Source organism: Haliotis asinina, chromosome 14 (genome assembly GCF_037392515.1).
Source record: "Haliotis asinina isolate JCU_RB_2024 chromosome 14, JCU_Hal_asi_v2, whole genome shotgun sequence".
NCBI lineage: Eukaryota > Metazoa > Mollusca > Gastropoda > Lepetellida > Haliotidae > Haliotis > Haliotis asinina.
Window position 1 is genome coordinate 2,670,894 of NC_090293.1, and position 19,845 is coordinate 2,690,738.

The window sequence follows — 19,845 nt, forward strand, 5'->3', positions numbered from 1 at the left end:
TAAAACCACATGGATCGTACTCAATGTCGGAAAGTCTGCAAGCAGAACATCATGTTCACAGTGTTGGAGAGGGTGAAAACGGAAGGCTGTAGTATCTTGTAAATTAATTCTACACCTGAAAGCGACATTTTGAAATAGAAAATGAGATTGTGAAATTAGAAGAAAGTGTTTATCCCTTTGCTGACCCGAGTAGCTTGTGAGATGAGAGCTTTACAGTGATTACTCAAAGCGTGCTAAGCGCGGCTGGACGCACACAATTGTCATCGTTTTGTCACGCTCGCTGCTCTCATGATACTCAGTGTCCTGCTCCTCTCACGTAGTCACCAGCGTTGACGTTTGCGACATCAGCGACAACGCAACAACAAGTTCATATGGTACATCAAGAAAGAGATTTTCTCTTTGTTTTTCTTTTTTGTTTTATTGAAAGAAAACTGCGAAAGTATAAAATTGGTTTGACTGTAACTCTCGTGAGTCAAACACATAATTACCTATAGTTGGTTTCAAGAGTGTCAAGATAAATGTAATATATTGTGTCTGAGGCCCGTATCACAATGGCAGGCAAAGTATGGACAATGTAAATAGTGAAAAGCATCATAACTCTGGAAATTAGTTGCCAGGAGGAGTAAATTGTTCTTATTGTATGAGAAACTTGGTCATTTTAACTTTGATAGATTCGTCCTCTGACCAACTTCCGACGATGCTGCCTGATTGTTCATTATCGAAACACTTCCATTCCTTACTGATGCTAAACACACTTATAGTGACAGACATATATGCTTGTTTTTGTTGGTCATTAGTGCGTTGGTACATTAACTGTTGGTAGGTTGTTGGTATGGTAGGACTGTGAATTACGGACTGGGTGGTTGGTTGTTTTTTGTACGGTAGGTTTTACCTTTGAAAGAAAAGTTATTGATATAATGGCTAAATTATGGGTGGGTTGATCCTTTGTTTTTCTTAACTTCTCCCTTACCGGTGTTCCAGCTATATGAAGGCTGTCTATAAACATTTAACCCTGGACCAGACAGTACAGACCAGATTCAATCGTGGGCATCGTTCTTCTAAAATATGGTGCATTAAGAAAATCGGTTTCTAAAAAGGGTCGTAGGTTGTAGATGGTGGTGGTTGTGTGGTAAGCGGCGGGTGATAGGTTACATGCGGTAGTCTGTATGTGGTAGGCGGTTTGCTGGGTGTATTAGGAGGGGTGGAAGGTGGTAAATGTGTGGCAACCCGGTGGTGGATGCCACACAGGTAGGTCTATGATTATTCATGTTGTTCTGTAACCCTTCTTTTCCTGAGCACTCCGGGCGTCTCCCTAAGACACGCGAGCTTGGCACTGGCGAAACACACCAACCTTCTCTGTCTGTCACCTCTTGCCGGAATGTGTCATGAATTTCAAATCTCGGACTTTCAAGGGCGTATAAGAAGGCGTCTCCCAGGCTGCTTGTACCGTGTTACAGTGTAGCATATGTATGTAGACTAATGAAAACACCACGGTGGCTGGAGTCAGTTAACTTTAACGAAGTCATTTTACTAATCTCATGTGTCAGCTGAATTTCCAAGGAAAGTCCAAGGTGATGCAGAACTCAGATGTTGCGCACAGCGGTGAAATCTACGGGCAACTACATGGCACTGGCGTACCCAGAAGAATAGGGAAGTCTAATGTGTATACAGTGTTACTGTGTATGATAAGGTGTATGCTAGGTAATGACAGTGGTGACATTCTAAACGGGACGTGCCAGGTACATGTACATAAGCTCTGTATTTTGCCTCAAGACACCCTGTTGTAATTGATATGTGTATTTCATAAGGCTGATATACTCTAAGAAGAAGAGACGCTCGAGTCCAGGGGCATAAAGAACATGTTTCAGCAACTTTAACATAATTATTGACAGATGATTCTTTGGGAGCGGGAAGACAAAAGAATACACTGCAGTCTCTGTGAGACAGTGAAGACAGTTTCTTATCTGTTGAAACAGCCGTAGAGCGGATCATGTACCCCTTGTCAGCGTTTATAAAACCTATTAGAAGACGGATAAGAGAATTCCTATTAGAATACTAGTAATTGTCTGTGCTGATAGAAGGTAATATATCGTGCTGGAAAATATTGGGATGTATGGGTTGTGGGTGGTATATGACATATACACAGCTAGGCGATAGCACGGTGTTATACAACTGTTATCTCTGCTTCACAGGTTTGGTGAACAGTTTAGATATTTGTAACAAGATGAAATGTATGTTTGAAACAAAAATCAAAATGCTTCTTTGTATTTTCTAAATCTATATTTAAATAGAGCTTGTCTGCGTTGTGTGAAAGTCAGTAAGGATTTTATATCACATTTTCGAGTTAGGTATATGTTTTGAAAATCTTCAAACTACTTGTCCTTAATTGATATTAAAATACTACACAAAAGCGTCATATCGTTTGGGGGATTTCCGGCGAACGTTGGCAAGAATGTCGTTTTTCAAGAAGCATGGAATTTTAGTAAAGAAATACGTGTGAACGTGTTTTGTTCAGAGGCTACTAGAGGAGATAAGACAGCAACAATTTGTGATACTACGTCAACGGCAGACGTTGGTAAACTGACCAACCTATCAACCAATAAATCAGAAACGCATGTTTTAACAGATACCTCACAGCATCGGACGTTCATTATTGTAATGCCAACTCCATAAGTCGTTTAACAGGTATGCATCTACCGTATGCGTGAGAAGATAGATCTGTTTCAATGACGGCCTGCTGTCGTCAGCCATGTGTGGCGAGAGAGAGGTTATTAGCAGGTGTCCCTCGTCAGATTTAATATCAACACGCCATCAGTGCTTCGTGAATCAAGCCAGCCAAATATGATCACATTAGGAATTACTCAGCAAAAGCGTGTCATTTGCATAATCATCTTTTATCATCCTCTACTGTTGCGCTCCATCACCTATACACACTACCTGCGGCAAACGGGGCCCGAGGGCATTGTGGAGCTGTGAGGAGTTGGTGTAGCTGTGCGCCATGCGCCGAGTTGTCAGCTTCGCTCTTCGTTGACAGGTGACACACACCTATCACTTACAATATCTATACTCTCGCCAAATCTCGCCCTTCATCTCGGAGTAGTTTGTCCTTAACTCACGAAACGAACCTGTAGCGCCTTAAAGCAGTCCAGGTGCGGCCCCTTCGGGGCATTTCACTTACTACGACAAGAGTTCGTACTATCTCGGGCTCAATTTGTGTTATGGAGATCTGATTGACGCGAGTTGCTGGATGTTTGACCAGTGTAGGCAGTGGAGTGGACGCGATAACCCAAATGCGTTTATTCATCACGATTGACAATAAAGGATTTTAATGTAATGAGATTACTGAGCAAATCGACTTTAAAACGTCGACTGATAGCATCAATGATTTTATAAGACGATAAACTCACGAGAAGCAATTCGCACTTTTTAACTCGAACAGGTACAATACAGCGACTTGATTGTTGAGGAGATACATTTTACATCGCATGAAGCTCTTCTGCTGCAATCAGTCACTCCAAAATGACCAATCGCTCTTTTGAAAATCAATACAATTGTATTACAGCGTAAGGAGGTTTAGAATTGTACACACCCGGGAATAAAGGACCGTATAGTTCGACAAGTACAATCGTGTTTAAAAGCTTTCTCTGTTCTCACAACCAACTCTAATTGTATCAACATGGCAGCCCATGGAGCACCAGCCCTGGTGGAATAGAGTGTGTTGGTTTTAGGAGTAAGTGAGTCTAATTTTACGCCGCTCTTACAATATTCCAGTAATATCATGTTGGGACACACCAGAAATGAGCTTCACACACTGTACCCATGTGAGGCATCGAACCCGGGTATTCAGCGTGATGAGCGAACGTCTTAACCATTGCCTTACCGTTGGCTACCTCACCGCCCTGCTGGTTGCAGGAACATCGGTCTGTCCTCACTGGCTTCCGCTACTTGCAGTGAAGGTGTCAAAAGATGTTGCAACAACTTTAATGTAGCATGGTCATCAACACTGTCTCAAGTGGCATAGTTGTTCCACACCTGATGATATTAACGACACTTATATCAACTACTGCTCTGGTAATATGATTCGATGCCCCCACTAATTTTATTGCTTTTTTATTTGTTTTGTGTTGTTTGTTTTGGTGCCGTAATAATTGATCATGGTGCTATCGTCATCACTTATTTAGATGATACTAAAGCCATTTAAACCACTATGTGTTCCACATGTTGTGTTTCTGTTAACTGATGTCAGTGTTGCCACCGCGTCTTCTGCTGGTCATGACATCCCTATATCAGTTGTTGCACAGCATCGTCAGATGGTTTACCTCTCCTTGCTGCAATGGCAGCACTACCTGTTTCGGTGACTCCGGATCCTTTGTTGCAACCACTATCTCATGTTCTTCTCCTGGATCATGCCTATTGTGCCATGTCAGATTAAAGCAGTGCAAAGCCCTAAGCTCCCACTTGACTCTCACTTACGAAAAATGCCTTCAAGGTATCATCGGTAATACAACGTTATACATATCATTATCGGTGTAAAGATTATTAATCCAGTTAAAGAGCAGCTGAACATTACGGGAGAGAAGGTGTGATACATGAAGACATATCAGGCGAGGTGTTCACCTGAATCTACCCACAGAGATTACATGACAAATGAGAGGAGCAGAGCACTTGATTAGGTTAGAATATTTATATAAGGCACATATCCACACCAGTTGTACATGCTCAAGGCACTGGTATTGTTCACAATAATGGACTGTCGGTTTATGGACCTGTGTGATCTTGTACGAAATCTGCTATGTACAAACTACGTTTATATCGATTTAAACATGTATGGTGCACTTTGACAATACAAAAACAGGTCAAGATCAAAACTGATGATTACTACTGATCAAGGCTTCATGGGAGCCTCCCAGAACGCGCGGCCGTCTCTGAGCTGAGCCAATAGGAGCTGACGTAGGGTGGATACCGTACGTGTGAGTGGCCAGATCGGGAATCACTACAGCTCATGTATATTAGCAGAATGATTGTTGACAGCCTCATTCAGCACACACCTATGCCATTTCACATCTCGCTGTGGGAGCTACGTCACATAGTAACCAGGTGTCGCCGTCACACAGCGGGGACCTGCCTCAGATACTGTGCAAGTACGCTTCTTCATCATGAGATTTTGGACAAGGCGTGGGGGTGAATAATACACATTTATTGTTTCAGGATTTTAAGTTAGTATTAAAAAATACAGTTGCCAGTAAACTGACGATGCTTATGGATTTGTTTGATTGCTATTTGTATGTCATCGTCATCATCATCATCATCATAGAGTTGTCATACAAGCACTTCCTACACAATTAATAATACTTAAATTAACTTTTGTGAAGTTTGCAAACATCGCTGGAAACCTTGTCTGTAGTTTAATGTTGCTGTGTCTGTCCAAAACATGCCCTCTTCACATCTCTTGTTCAACAATTCTCCTCCCTCCGCCCAGCAGTGGTCATTCGATGTTGTCACTAACCACTGGCTTCTGTGTTGTTTACAGAAATATTTGGTGTACTTGTTTATGCTCTGCGTTGACATAATGTGATGCTCAGCTATTTTTCACAATACTGTGTTATTGTGAGGATAGCCACAACTTCGAATAATTCTGTTAAACATAATAATTCTGTTACAATATAACATCAAGATATGTGTGGTTTTTTTGCCATTCGTCTGAAATCTTCAAACCCAACATTTCTAGAAAGTTCCGAACTGACAGACCATGTTGGCAAAGCACTCATGACAGATATGGCCATACCTTGTGGAATTTATATGGGCATTCATGTTGATGCGCAGGCTGTCAAGGTCGATGTTGACGCAATTGTCGAAGTAGACGTCAGATGTCAGTGTAAACGTGGACATCGCTGACCCACTAAATGTTGACAGCTTGCAGAGTGAACGCAGACATAGCTGATGCAGCATACACTGACGTCGTTGTCACAGTGTGCATTGTGTTCTCTGTCGGTTCCCACTAGGAATATTTATCGACGTACTATTCAACACGTTTACGTTGTACTTTCAGAACTGAAATTCCGCTTACTATCACCGTCACAACACGTCACAGCAACAGACGAGGATTGTACAAGCATGCCTTCTGCCAGTCCACAATATAGTGTAAGTATACATTTAGAGTAAACGTTTGGTACTTTGCTGAAAAATATCAGGCTACTAGTGCAAGTATACACACCCTGTACCATGCTAAAGCCCAGCAAACCTATCTGAGTAGACGCTGTGTACACACGTTGTACTGTGTACAGAACATCACTGTACTGTCAGTAGAAACACTGTAGACGTACACACATGTAAACAATATACAAGGATAGAAGGCAGTGACGGTAAATGTGTGTGTGCATACATATATAGGTGCTACTCATTATTATACCTATGGATATTAAGAGTAACCTATTGTAAGTACTTAAAATAATTTCACTTTAAGCGAATTCCTTGCAGTATAAAGTGCTGAGGGACAAATTGTCACAATTCCCACTTGCACTGTTTAGCCATACATGTATGATGGTTATACTTCTAAGAAAACAATTAAAGTGAATTCTTATATTTATCACATTATTGAGTTTATTATCCAAAAACATTTATGCACCGTTTTATTAATTAATTCTAAATGGTTTAATCTGACGATCACTCAATGATAAGCCGAATCGGGGAGTACGATGGTGATAATAATTCAAAAGAAAAAGTGGCATTTACTGTTTGAGAGGCATGTATCATCAAATCGCTTTACAATTACACGTTTCGCAGTTTGGTCGCATTATTTATAATTGCGACATGTCTGCTTGAGAAACTAAGCAAGACGTACCACAGTGATTCGGCCACAGTGACAGCTCGTAATACTTTGTTCTCAAGTACAGAACGTCAAAATGGCCGACACGACAAACGCGGCCGGAGCGATTTCCGAAGTTGTTATTGAACCCGTGGCGGTTACAAATGTAAGTCATCTTGATGAATTCGCCGGCCGTTGAAGGTGATTACAAACATGTGACAAAATATTACAGAGACATATTCAAAGATTGCTCCACACAGCCACTGTCAGTCTCCACAGAGATCGGGCATTAAATTTTAATACAATAGGATTTTTGTGCAGCTCTTTGTTTTGGTTACGACGACGGGTGGAACCGATGATATATTCCTGCACCATCATTTTGTCAGACTCCCTGACGTTTACAATTTTACCCTGAAATAATTACCAGACACAACCCTTCTGTGTGACCGCGTATCAGGGATTCACGGGAAAAGTTAATATACCATTAAAAAAAAGTTGGGAGCATACCACTAGCCACTACCATATGAGAAAAAGTTACATATGTATCCGTACAGATGAAACATTTCTAAAGGAATTAAATAACTTGTCACATTTCCCATTAATGTTTCTTCATCATCTGCTTCCTCTTTGCCTTCATCAGTCTTGTAAATCCAATATTCCCTACTTCTTAATGGTACGTAAGGGAACTACAGTAAAATAGAGCAGGTGTTCATAATCAGTCATACCATGCAAGATAGAATAACAGTAAAATGTTGTCAGTTTACAGTTATAAACCCGATAGTGTTAGTATACAGAATAACTTAACTGTAGTGTTGTCAGACTTATACCTTTGGAGTGTTAGTATACCATATAAAATAACATAATTTTGTCAGCATTCACTCATGAATTAATACTGTTAGTATATCATATGGAATATCGGTACAGTGTTCAAATATAAAGTGATATTTATAGTATGCTGTGTTGAAAACAGTACATTAGTCACTTTTAGTAATTGTGTTAGTATACCATATAGAACATCATGACATTATTCACTTATAAAAGTGGTTGCGTTAGTATATCATGCAGAGTCTGTTAGTGTACCACATAAAATAGCTGCATCTTTTTTTATCACTGACTTACAAATTAATATTGTTAGTATAGCATATAGAATATTGATACAATAGTCACTTATAAACTTCAGAGTGTAGTAATACATATCAAAGTGATAGTGTTTGTATACCATATAGAATATCAGTGTAGGTCTCATTTATAAGCGTCATAGTGTTAGTATACCATATAGAATATCAGTATAGGTCTTATTTATAAACGTCATAATGTTAGTATACCATATAGAATATCAGTATAGGTCTCATTTATAAACGTCATAGTGTTAGTATACCATATAGAATATCAGTGTAGGTCTCATTTATAAACGTCATAGTGTTAGTATACCATATAGAATATCAGTGTAGGTCTCATTTATAAACGTCATAGTGTTAGTATATCATATAGAATATCAGTGTAGGTCTCATTTATAAACGTCATAGTGTTAGTATACCATATAGAATATCAGTGTAGGTCTCATTTATAAACGTCATAGAGTTAGTATACCATATAGAATATAAGTGTAGGTCTCATTTATAAACGTCATAGTGTTAGTATATCATATAGAATATCAGTGTAGGTCTCATTTATAAACGTCATAGTGTTAGTATACCACGTAGAATGTCAGAATAGTATCCACTCATGAAAGTGATTATTTTGTTATACCATACAGAAAATCAGTACAGTATTCACTTATAAGAAAGTGATTGTGTTAGTATACAATACATAGTATCAGTACATGTTTCACTTAAACATGTGTATGTTAGTGTTCTCATGCATATTGACATGTCCCAGTTATATTCATAATCATGATATTAATCAGTGCAGTTTCTAGTTTGTTATTGCCAGACCGCATTGATTTAGCTGGAATATTGTTAAACAGACACAGACCGGTGGCAGTACGAGTGTCAGTTGTTCATGGGTCATCTTGTCCATGTATTTCATGACATGAGTAAGTGAGTGAGTGAGTGAGTGAGCATGGTTTACGCCGCTTTTAGCAATATTGCAGCAATATTCCAGCAATATCACAGCAGGAATATCATGACATGTTTATCACGGTAGTGCTAGTACATATACAGCATGAAAGTGTTAACATGTAAGCATGTATGATATCACGTCAATTCTGTCTTTAACAGTATCCTGTGTCAGATTACGGTTATCCCGGACCTCAAAATGACTGTTTCCATGACAACGGGTTCCAGAGCGGTTATGACCCTTTTACACAACTGACTGCCATGGCAGCCGAACAAAACTTTACCGGAAGTTACCATGGCTCCCAATGCCCTAGTCCCAACTACAACATGCAGCAGAGTCACGTGCAGTTCCCCGCCAATGTGGCCTCGTCACCGCCTCAGTACTTCACTTCCGGCATGTCGTGCAGGTTCAGTTCCCAGGGTAGTGAACGGAGGTCGTGTGACATGGAGTCCAGCAGCGACTCCTGTAGCCGGAACAACAACTGCAAGAAATCCTATCCGTCCCACACAGATGAAGTGTTTGAAGGTAAGGGGGTTTAGTGGTCAAAGGGATTGCCTTTGGTCTGGAGTATTGGTTCGGTGTTGATGGTCAGTGAATTCGCTCTGTGCAGGTTGGATATGGATGTAGTTTTGGTAAGCGTTGATAGAATTGACTGTTGGTTGGAAGCTTTGATATGCTGATTATTGTTCGGAAGCTTTGGCAGGTTGAGTGTTGGGTGGAAGCTTGGTATTATTACGATCGCATGATTAAATCGTCATGAGTAAGCTAGATATTGTTGTCATGTTTACAAATGATGTCTGGTAATTGTGTTTAGGTTATTTAAAAATACTGTCAAACGCAATCCCAATATTTGTAGTGACAAACTGCAACATGCCAGGAAACCTGGATAGCGCTATTCGCAACTCGGTGGCTCAGATGCCTCCTCACCTACCACCTTTGATGTCCGCAGATCAAGACAGCTTCCTGAGCTGGACCCGGAAACACCCGGAACACTGGAACTGCAAGGAGGTACTGGACTGGCTGTTCTACCTGGGGCAGGAGCAGGACCTCAATATGAGTCAGCTGCGTGCCGAGGCCTTCCAGGACCTCACTGGATCTCAGCTGTGTAACATGACTGCTGATGACTTTTTGCGGATAGACCCCAAGTTTGGAAAGTTGTTTTACGAGATGCTGCGAAAACTACTGCTTAATGGAGGTACGTCTTGTCTACCCTTTACACATTCACAAAGTATACCCGAGGAAATGCAAATACCTTATAAATACCAGAAAACATATGGACGTACGTTTTGTCTGGCCCAAACATATCATCATACAGACCTCAAATCTTTCAGCAGAGATTTCAAATCTACCAAGTAAACGTCGGGATATACACATGGTACGTCACTTCCTCCCTGTAAACGTCAGGATACACCCATAGTACGCCATGTCGTCCCTGTCAACGTCAGGATACACCCATAGTACGCCATGTCGTCCCTGTCAACGTCAGGATACACAAATAGTATGCCATGTCGTCCCTGTCAACGTTAGGATGCACATAAACATACAACAAATCGAGTGGACAGGCAGGACATATGGAAAATATCTTTTACTCTGATCTGTTGCAGTTATCTTTTCTAAACCGACCGAGGTGGCCTCTCCCGACCTCCAAGACCTGCCGTCCTTCACTCCTGGTTCATGCGACTCCGCAGCACAGTCCTTCCAACCATGCAACTCCCCTGTGTACACGAATCTCGTCCGAAAACAGGATCAAGGTGAGCCTTTTCTTCTGTATGTACAGATCCCCTTGTACAGTGTGAGTCGGCTAAACTCTTCTTGGCAACGTTCATAGATTTTACGTACGCTTCAGTCTCAGATACTTGATCGCTCCCGGTCATATTTCAATCTGCAGTACGCTTTCATCTCAGAAAGCGGTCCTCCATGTCCTTCATGTTCGCCACCAAGCATATGTCATGTACCTTTCTTGGAAACCACAGATGTATTTTACCGTTGCCCAACCGGCTTCTCCCAGCGCGTTACTCCATGTTCCTGTAGCAGGCCGATAATAACACGAACACATTCACATATAGGGATGTGTGTGAACGACAGGTCATGCCATGTAATGGTATTTTGTTCCAACTCAGTTGACCTCAAATGGACATTGCTAGATTCTGGCGTTGTGATCTGTCTTCGTGCATGCTAATGACACGCACGCACGCACGCACGCACGCACGCACGCGTAGATATGGAAACCAAACACATGGTTATAATTTCGTTAACTGGACCATCGAAAATGTCAATCCGTCAACTACCAACACTGCTGCTACTTTCGGCTGAAATGTATTGACGGTCATATGGGGGCACTAAAAGGTATCTATAATCGTGTCCAAAACTATGGTCACGCAGACAACGTCTGTGGTCCAACGTACATAAAGTTCTCAAAAAACGTTCACTGTTCACAATCCTACACCAACAGTAATGGTGACATCAGTATTTGGTGTATCCTCCCCTTGCACGGATAACTGCTGCAACCCTCCTCATGCTGGAAATCAAAGGCCGAATGCGCATCATTGGAATCCTCTGCCATTCCTCATGAAAAGCATGGGCTATTTCCTGTAGATGTTGAACAGGTGGATCCCTTACTTGAACTTGACGCCCCAGATGGTCCCATGGTCTCTCTCAGTTGAGTTGAGATCAGGGCTTCTCGTAGGCCAAGGTAATCTGTCAACTGCGTTGTTCTGCAAGTATGTGATACCAGCCCTGGAACGATCGGGCATTATCGTCCATACATACTGACCGACTGGCGACGGGGTGGTTAGCAAAATGCGGGACAACAGCAGTTTCCAGTACTTCTTCCTGTTGGTATATCTGACCATTGAGTGTCCCTTGAACGGTGATAAGATTCAGCTTACAGTCATAGGATATACACCCCCATACTATTACGGAATCATCGCCAAAGGGTTCAGCTGCACGGATCATCCGCATTTACTCCTTCTCCAAACTCGCCAAAGGCCATCAGTAACACGAAGAAGAAAACGGACCAATGGATCCTGCACCATGTCCTCAGATTGTAATTTGGCCGTTGATTTCACCACGTCAAAAGTTGAGCCTTGTGTCAATCGGTGAGTAAGGGCCCAGCGGACTTGAGCCTCCTTCGGATGGTACTCTCCATTGTTCTCTGAGATCTTTGGCATTGGTCATGCGCCTGCGTCTCACTAGGCGAGCTCGGGTACAGTCATCACGGGGAGTAGTCTTTCTCGGGCTTCCTGATCGTGGACAATCCTTGACGTAACCAGTGGCCGCATGTTTCCTTACAAGGCGATTTATGACGATATTTAATCTGACCCTAATGCTTGACAAACCAGCTTCATGCATACCAATAATCTGCCATCTGGTATTTTCAGAAAGCCTAAGCAGGTCCCAAAAGGTTCAATCACATCACTGTTCACTTACTGATTCGTTGATAAGAAAGCAATGACAATACTTCATTTCACCTTTTTATACCCCTTAGTCGCTTGTACCATGACAGAACCTTATCACGAAAAGCATTCATTTGGGTCAGCAGCACGTGAATTTCATGCTAACTGCATGTGTGTTGAGATATCACTGGTTGACTTCCCTTTATGTTACAATCGACAATTACTTTTGGCGGTGCTTAATTAATGCTCACATACATACATACATGCATGCATGCACGCACGCACGCATGCATGCACATACACATATACATGCATATCGTTTTAAGGTCCCCATGTATGTTTTAGCTATAAGATGATCGTAACTGTCTTAAACCGAGGATTGCCACTGTCTACGCTGAGATGTGAACAACAGTCCAACGTGTGTCTACTTAATGGACTTTGTAACAACTTCCGAAGAAGTTTAGTTGCCTCTCGTTTGGCAATGTTACAGACAAATGGTTTGGTATTAATAAACTACTATTATTTCAGACTATACCGACGGTTGCATCAAGACAGAACGACAGGAATCCCTGCCGTGCTCCCTCATCGACAACATGGCTCCGTACTTCGACTTCGACCCCACCGATGCCCCTCAACTACAGACAAACACAGGTGAGTTAAACATACACACTGACTAAAGTCAGACATTTGGACAGACAAATAACTTACTATACTGTAACTTAATCTTTATCTCAACCTCAAACATTGGATGCTGTATATACTACTGAACCCTATGTGCCGGTTTGTGATTATTAGAAAAGTGTCTGATCACAGTGCAGTGTCTGGGTACCCGGTAGAATGGAATCGAGAGATCGCGTGTCAATGAAAAGAATCCAGTGTGGCGCCAATAAACAACAAAGAAATGGGAAACATGTTGCAGCTGACAGTTAATAATTACTAGGTTTACAAATTAGCTGACAGGCAGCATTAATTATACAAACTATGATAACAGCAACAAAGGCAGTAATAATGAAACACACTTCACTGCCATCCATTGAATATTGACAGAAGCAATGAAAAGCAATATCCACACTGTATTGTGTAAAGTTGCCATGCCAAACTAAATCTGGGGAGACAAGCAAACTACACCCCTCACTTGAATTTATCTATCATATTTTTCTTTGGTTAATGACTGTGGTGTACCGGAGCGGGGGCAGTTCCCTAGAAATACCTCTGCTTCGTTGTACTGAAGAACATTTGTTTTGATTTAAACCTATGAAATATTATAAAAACCCAGATTATTCGCGGAACCCAAATGATAGTGTAGATAGCTTTTCATTGAACATCAGAAGTTGCTATTTTCAGTTTCAAATGCTCAACATTTCACACGTGGCTGGGGTTATGTGGTTGCAAATACACTTCCTACCCAAATTACACAAACAAAGTTAGTTTACTTTCTTTTGGCAGTTTATGATATAAACGTCGCGTCGTTAATATCATAATCGTGATTATCATTGTTACAGCTACAGATTCCTACCACCCAGAATACTTTTACCACGGGCAAAATTACACGAATTCCACATCTGTAAGAAATACCTACAGTTTTTCTGGGAACCACTTTCCGCAGCAGTTGCCTAGGCGACGACCCGGAAGACCAAGGGTCAAGAGTATTCCGGATGACGGGTCAAGGTCACAAAAAGATAAAAAAGGTAACTTCAATGTAAATCGTAATAAATGTATTATACCTTTGTGTCCCAAAATCATTTCTTTCAAAAACCCTAAGCTGACAATTATTGATGTAAGTTAAGAACAGTTTTTGTGGAGATCAGTTCCCACTGAGTGAGTGATTATAGTTTTACTCTCCTCAGGGCAATATTCCAGTAATAGCAAGCAGAGAATATCCAAAATAGGCTTTACACTTGTACCTATGTGAGAAATCGGGTCTCCGATCAGTTATGATACGGCGCCATAAATGTTTGTAGCAGCAGATACTGGCATCCTGTCATGGAAGATTCATTAGTTACACTGACATGATATTTCTTGAAAAAGGCGCGTATGTTCCTTTGGTAATATGGCTCCGCTTAACAGAAATTTCACCAACAGCTGATGACATAATACCTGAACTATTACGGGGTTTCAGACTCTTTTTCGAAATTATTTGTTGTGTCTAATTTGGATATATCGAATTCCAGGTTGTTTCGAACTTACCTTCTGTTTTTCTTCTGTATCTGTTATCGTTTACTCTAGAGTATTTCGAACTGGATAAGTCGACATCCCGGCGGTGTAATTTGAACGGGGTAGATTTTGTCGTAATATCTGTAAAAGAGAACGTATTGTGTATCTGTGTAGTGAAAAACCAGCACCTGTGGGAGTTCATCTACGAGGCCCTGCTCAACCCCATGTACAACCCCCTGTACCTGCGCTGGGAGAACCAGAGAGAGGGCGTCTTCAGGTTTGTCCAGTCGGAAGCCGTGGCGCAATTGTGGGGGGCGCTCAAGAACAATGACAACATGACCTACGAGAAACTCAGCCGAGCCATGAGGTGGGTGTAACCTGTAGCAACTGTTGGTTTTACGTTGGGGTAGAATAGACAATGTCATGATTGTTTAGATGGAGTGGGCAGGAACGTTGAAGTACTATGTAAGAAACACCATGTAACACTCAAGCCAAGTAGTGCTACTGGAATCATTACACGACCGAACGCTCTTCCCCGACACACCAAGCAAATTACGATACCATGCCCACCTCTAGAAGAGGTATTAGGGGTACATCCAACCTGGTCTCCTCCACAAACGATATAATAACAAATACTAATAAGATCCGACCCTGATATTGTACCTACCGTTGTGAATAAGGTGATTGGACAGGACGCCATTACTATCAACCCTTTCAGGGCTGATCTCAGAGATTTCATTTCTAGAACGATGAAACAACCCATACTGTAAGTAAAGTGAACTGTGCGAAAACAGAGAGTAAGGACCTCCATACCAAAACATCAGATAGATCAATCTCTATAAAATAGACTATAGAACAAAGAGAAGTCAACGCAAGTGATTCCGGGATGAAGATTGAGTGCGGAATTATATTCACAGATAAAAGGAATAGTTTACCTACGGAACTGCGGTGCGCGCCAGCATTTAGGGATTTTTTTGAGACAGGTAAAAATTATTACAACATGTATCAAGGCGTATACCCATGCTGTTTGCTGGTGGAATCATATAATCGATGCTCATGCTGTTGATCACTGGATTGTCAGGTCCAGGATCGATTATTTACAGACCACCGCCATATAGCTGGAATATTGCTGAGTGCGGCTTAAAACCCACTCACTAGTTTAATAGACAGTCTCGATAAATAACTGTCTAGCCATTTCTTGCAAGTTAGTTACTTAGTTCTGCTTGATAGTGACATCGTCATAAGTTCGATTCCGCCCTGACCTTTGTTAATCGTTATCACATTCGTTGCACAGTGCCTCCATATATGTATATCTCGTTTGGTTTGGGGACTTTTTCAAAATAACATATTATGTTTCCTTGTTGTTACAATACATACCCTAGTAACCCTGGCTTGTTATAAAGTCATTCTCAAAGAGTATTCTCAAAGTTATATTAACAAAAATAACCTGATTTCAGTAAACTGAAGAGGTTTGTGAGAGGAGATACAAGATAGAAGATTATTCACAAGAACGGATAATATGCGTAAAACTTCCTCCGTAATATAAAGTTGTTACAGTGTGGTCACAAACGTTCACAACAGAAGTGGATCATTTCTACTGGAACAAGATATCTGATGTCATGCCCTTTCATTTCCAGGCACTACTACAAGCGTGGGATCCTGGAACGAGTGGAAGGGAGGCGACTCGTGTACAAGTTCTCGCGGAAGGCGATGGAGCGCGTCAGGGAGAAGCGGAACTCTGTTTGATGACCTCCAGTGGTGTGGATGTTATCAGTGCTAACTGCATCTAACATAAATGGCAGCTGCTCCTGTTGTAAGACATTGCTCAGAGTCCACGACGATTCACCACAGACTGGGTGACCCCGCACATCACACCGGTGTCTGTATACTGGACACGGGAGATGTACGTGTTTAACTCCACCTCTTTCCAACCTTCAGTTGTATTTTCAAAATGTGCTATCTGATCGTGTCAGCGTGTGGTGGACAGACATGGTGTGATCATCTCAAGTGCTCATCATCTCGAAGCGCCCATCAACCATTACCGACCCAGTGCTGACTTGAGCGCTATCTGGTGCTGCCCACTGAATATTGTACTTGGTAGTTGACCACTCGTCCTACACAGAACATCATTCCTTGGCCCTCGTTTGTTCCGCTGTGAGGTTTGTGTTACCTTGGTCACTGGTACGCTGGAAGTAGTGACGGCAGGGTAGAGTGACAATGGACGATACTGAACGCATTTTACATTTTCATTTAATAAATGACTGTTGTACAGATAGGATGTGTGAGCTAGTCACAGCACGTATGCACATGTTCATGTAGATACCTGCGAAAGCACACACCTAACACACCATGATTCCAACATTGTTTAATCGTCAGGACTTGATGGGTTTGTGTAACATGCAAACTACAATGTACTGTGACTAAGTGTTGACCTTCACGTCCTTGTGAGATTAGACAGTCAAGTACACTTTAGCTCCGCGCATATTTTGTTGATCGAGAATAATTGCCGTTTATCGATGTAATCTAAACACCCATTGGCCAGAGCACCCGTCTCCATGGAAGCATGCAGTGATTTCATTTGCTATTTCAATGAAGCTCGCGGAGTATTCACGGGTGATAGCGAACCGGAGTGTGCACTAACCCAGAAAGTACTGACCATACATTTTCATGTCAAACCCTTGCTATGTCTGTCCAGTGAATCTTATGACCCACATTTTGATAATGTTAAATGGACATTCTAGTATTGCATGACACTGTAACTGTACTATAGCATAATACTACAGCACTGAAGGTTCTGAATATCATTGTCAGACTGATACTAAATCAACATTGCAACGTACACAGACTGTACATGTACATATTGAAATGGACGTAGGTAAATATCAGGGCGAAGTGTGAAAAGTCTGTATTTTCATGGTTCGAATCTGAGTTTGCGCAATCTTCATAATGGAGCCGATCATTGTATTAATGTCACTAAGATAGGTTGAAACGAATTACCATGTACCATTGTAAAATAGCAATACAGATAGCTCATCCTGATGAAAAGGAATGCAATAATATTTTGGAACTACAATGGCCGGCCCCAAATGTTTAGAAATCCAGTGTGTATTAAGGTCAAACCTTCTACGTCTAGTCTTCAAGAGTCCTGGGGATCCTTTCACGAAGCAGCCATCACTAAGGGTAACCTTAACTCCCATTCTTTAACATTGTACTAAGGTTACCTTAGTGACTTACGATCATCTCATTGCTTTGTGAAAGAGGCCCTGCTTTATGAATCGTATAAGTCGTATTTAGCCCTTCAAGTGCAAGTGTCGTTGTAAAACTCCTTTGGTTATGCAGTAATTTTAGTTTTGTTTGTGATGTTTACATTTGTGTGTGAATTCGTGTTCTTGTTTCAAACCATATTTACTTATTCCCGATAATCATAAAAAAAACATGTACACAAACGCCTTATGGTAGGCGGGCGAGCAGATAGGGGCATATGACGAACATGGAGACTGTCAACGTTAGGCTATTCTGCCAGCAGATACTGACAGGCTGTACTTGTCCTGCGATCAAGGATGGCATATATCTGTACATATCTAACCACCTGAAACACGTGATGCAATTTATGTCATATTTTCACTATGTATTGTTCGTTCCTATGCGTACTTACCAGTCAACATGACATGTAACGAACATCGGTGACAACATTCCTTGACGCGTACATGCATTATATCATTCTGTTTTACATAAATCTCATACAGTTAGGCACATACAAGCATCCGTGATGTCATTCAATGATGCACACATACACTTGCGTGATATCATTTAGTGACATGCATATGCGCATATATATCATAAGGTGATGCTTGTATCATGAAAAATATATGAACTGTTGCTATTAAACAATCCAATCGCATCGATAACACACACTGAAACATACTCCAGCGATACACTTATAATCAACTCAGAGACATACACACCCACTTATGTCACTCCATGACACACATGTAGGTATGTGGCTCCATGACACACATGTACGTATGTAGCTGCATGACACACATGTATGTAGCCCCATGGCACACACGTAAGTATGTAGCTCTGACGTACGTGTACGTGTGTAGCTTCATAGCACACATGCAAGTATGTAGCTCCATGACACACATGTACGTATGTAGCTCTGACACATGTAAGTATGCAGGTCCATGACACGCACTCAAGTATGTAGCTCCATGACACAGATGTAAGTATGTAGCTCTGACACATGTAAGTATGCAGGTCCATGACACACACTCAAGTATGTAGCTCCATGACACAGATGTAAGTATGTAGCTCTGACACACGTGTACGTATGTAGGTCCATGACACACATGCAAGTATATAGCTCCATGACACACATGTACGTATGTAGCTCCATGACACACATGTAAGTGTCTAGCTCCATGACACACATGTATGTATGTAGCTCCCTGACACACATGTAAGTATGTAGCTCCATGACACACATGTACGTATGTAGCTCCATGACACACATGTACGTATGTAGCTCCATGACACACATGTAAGTATGTAGCTCCATGACACACATGTACGTATGTAGCTCCATGGCACACATGTAAGTATGTAGCTCCATGGCACACATGTAAGTATGTATCTCCATGACACACATGTATGTATGTAGCTCCATGACAGACATGTAGGTGTCTAGCCCCATGACACACATGTAGGTGTCTAGCTCCATGACACACATGTACGTATGTAGCTCCATGACACACATGTAGGTGTCTAGCTCCATGAAACACGTGTAGGTGTCTAGCTCCATGACACACATGTACGTATGTAGCTCCATGACACACATGTAAGTATGTATCTCCATGACACACATGTATGTATGTAGCTCCATGACACACATGTAAGTGTCTAGCTCCATGACACACATGTAGGTGTCTAGCTCCATGAAACACGTGTAGGTGTCTAGCTCCATGACACACATGTAAGTATGTATCTCCATGACACACATGTAAGTATGTAGCTCCATGACACACATGTATGTATGTAGCTCCCTGACAGACATGTAGGTGTCTAGCCCCATGACACACATGTAAGTGTCTAGCTCCATGACACACATGTAAGTGTCTAGCTCCATGACACACATGTACGTATGTAGCTCCATGACACACATGTAAGTGTCTAGCTCCATGACACACATGTACGTATGTAGCTCCATGACACACATGTAAGTATGTAGCTCCATGACACACATGTACGTATATAGCTCCATGACACACATGTACGTATGTAGCTCCATGACACACATGTAAGTATGTAGCTCCATGACACACATGTACGTATGTAGCTCCATGACACACATGTAAGTATGTAGCTCCATGGCACACATGTAAGTATGTATCTCCATGACACACATGTATGTATGTAGCTCCCTGACAGACA

At 41.6% G+C, this 19,845-nt stretch overlaps 1 protein-coding gene across 3 annotated transcripts in view; it reads left to right on the forward strand.

Annotated features, from left to right (window-relative positions):
* LOC137261280 (ETS homologous factor-like) overlaps positions 1-18,937 on the forward strand; it is a 42,854-nt gene extending 23,917 nt beyond the window's left edge. For 2 of the 3 annotated variants that reach the window (XM_067799002.1, XM_067799000.1), the window contains exons 2-9: positions 6,050-6,141; positions 9,025-9,388; positions 9,813-10,058; positions 10,468-10,614; positions 12,787-12,909; positions 13,761-13,946; positions 14,587-14,779; positions 16,050-18,937. In XM_067799002.1, coding sequence (XP_067655103.1) covers positions 6,115-6,141; positions 9,025-9,388; positions 9,813-10,058; positions 10,468-10,614; positions 12,787-12,909; positions 13,761-13,946; positions 14,587-14,779; positions 16,050-16,158 — 1,395 coding nt within the window. In that variant the 5' untranslated portion in view covers positions 6,050-6,114 and the 3' untranslated portion in view covers positions 16,159-18,937. Of the gene's footprint in view, positions 1-5,134; positions 5,182-6,049; positions 6,142-9,024; positions 9,389-9,812; positions 10,059-10,467; positions 10,615-12,786; positions 12,910-13,760; positions 13,947-14,586; positions 14,780-16,049 lie in introns of those variants that run through there. The other variant, XM_067799001.1, reaches the window with a different exon arrangement.
* The last annotated feature ends 908 nt before the right edge of the window (positions 18,938-19,845 follow it).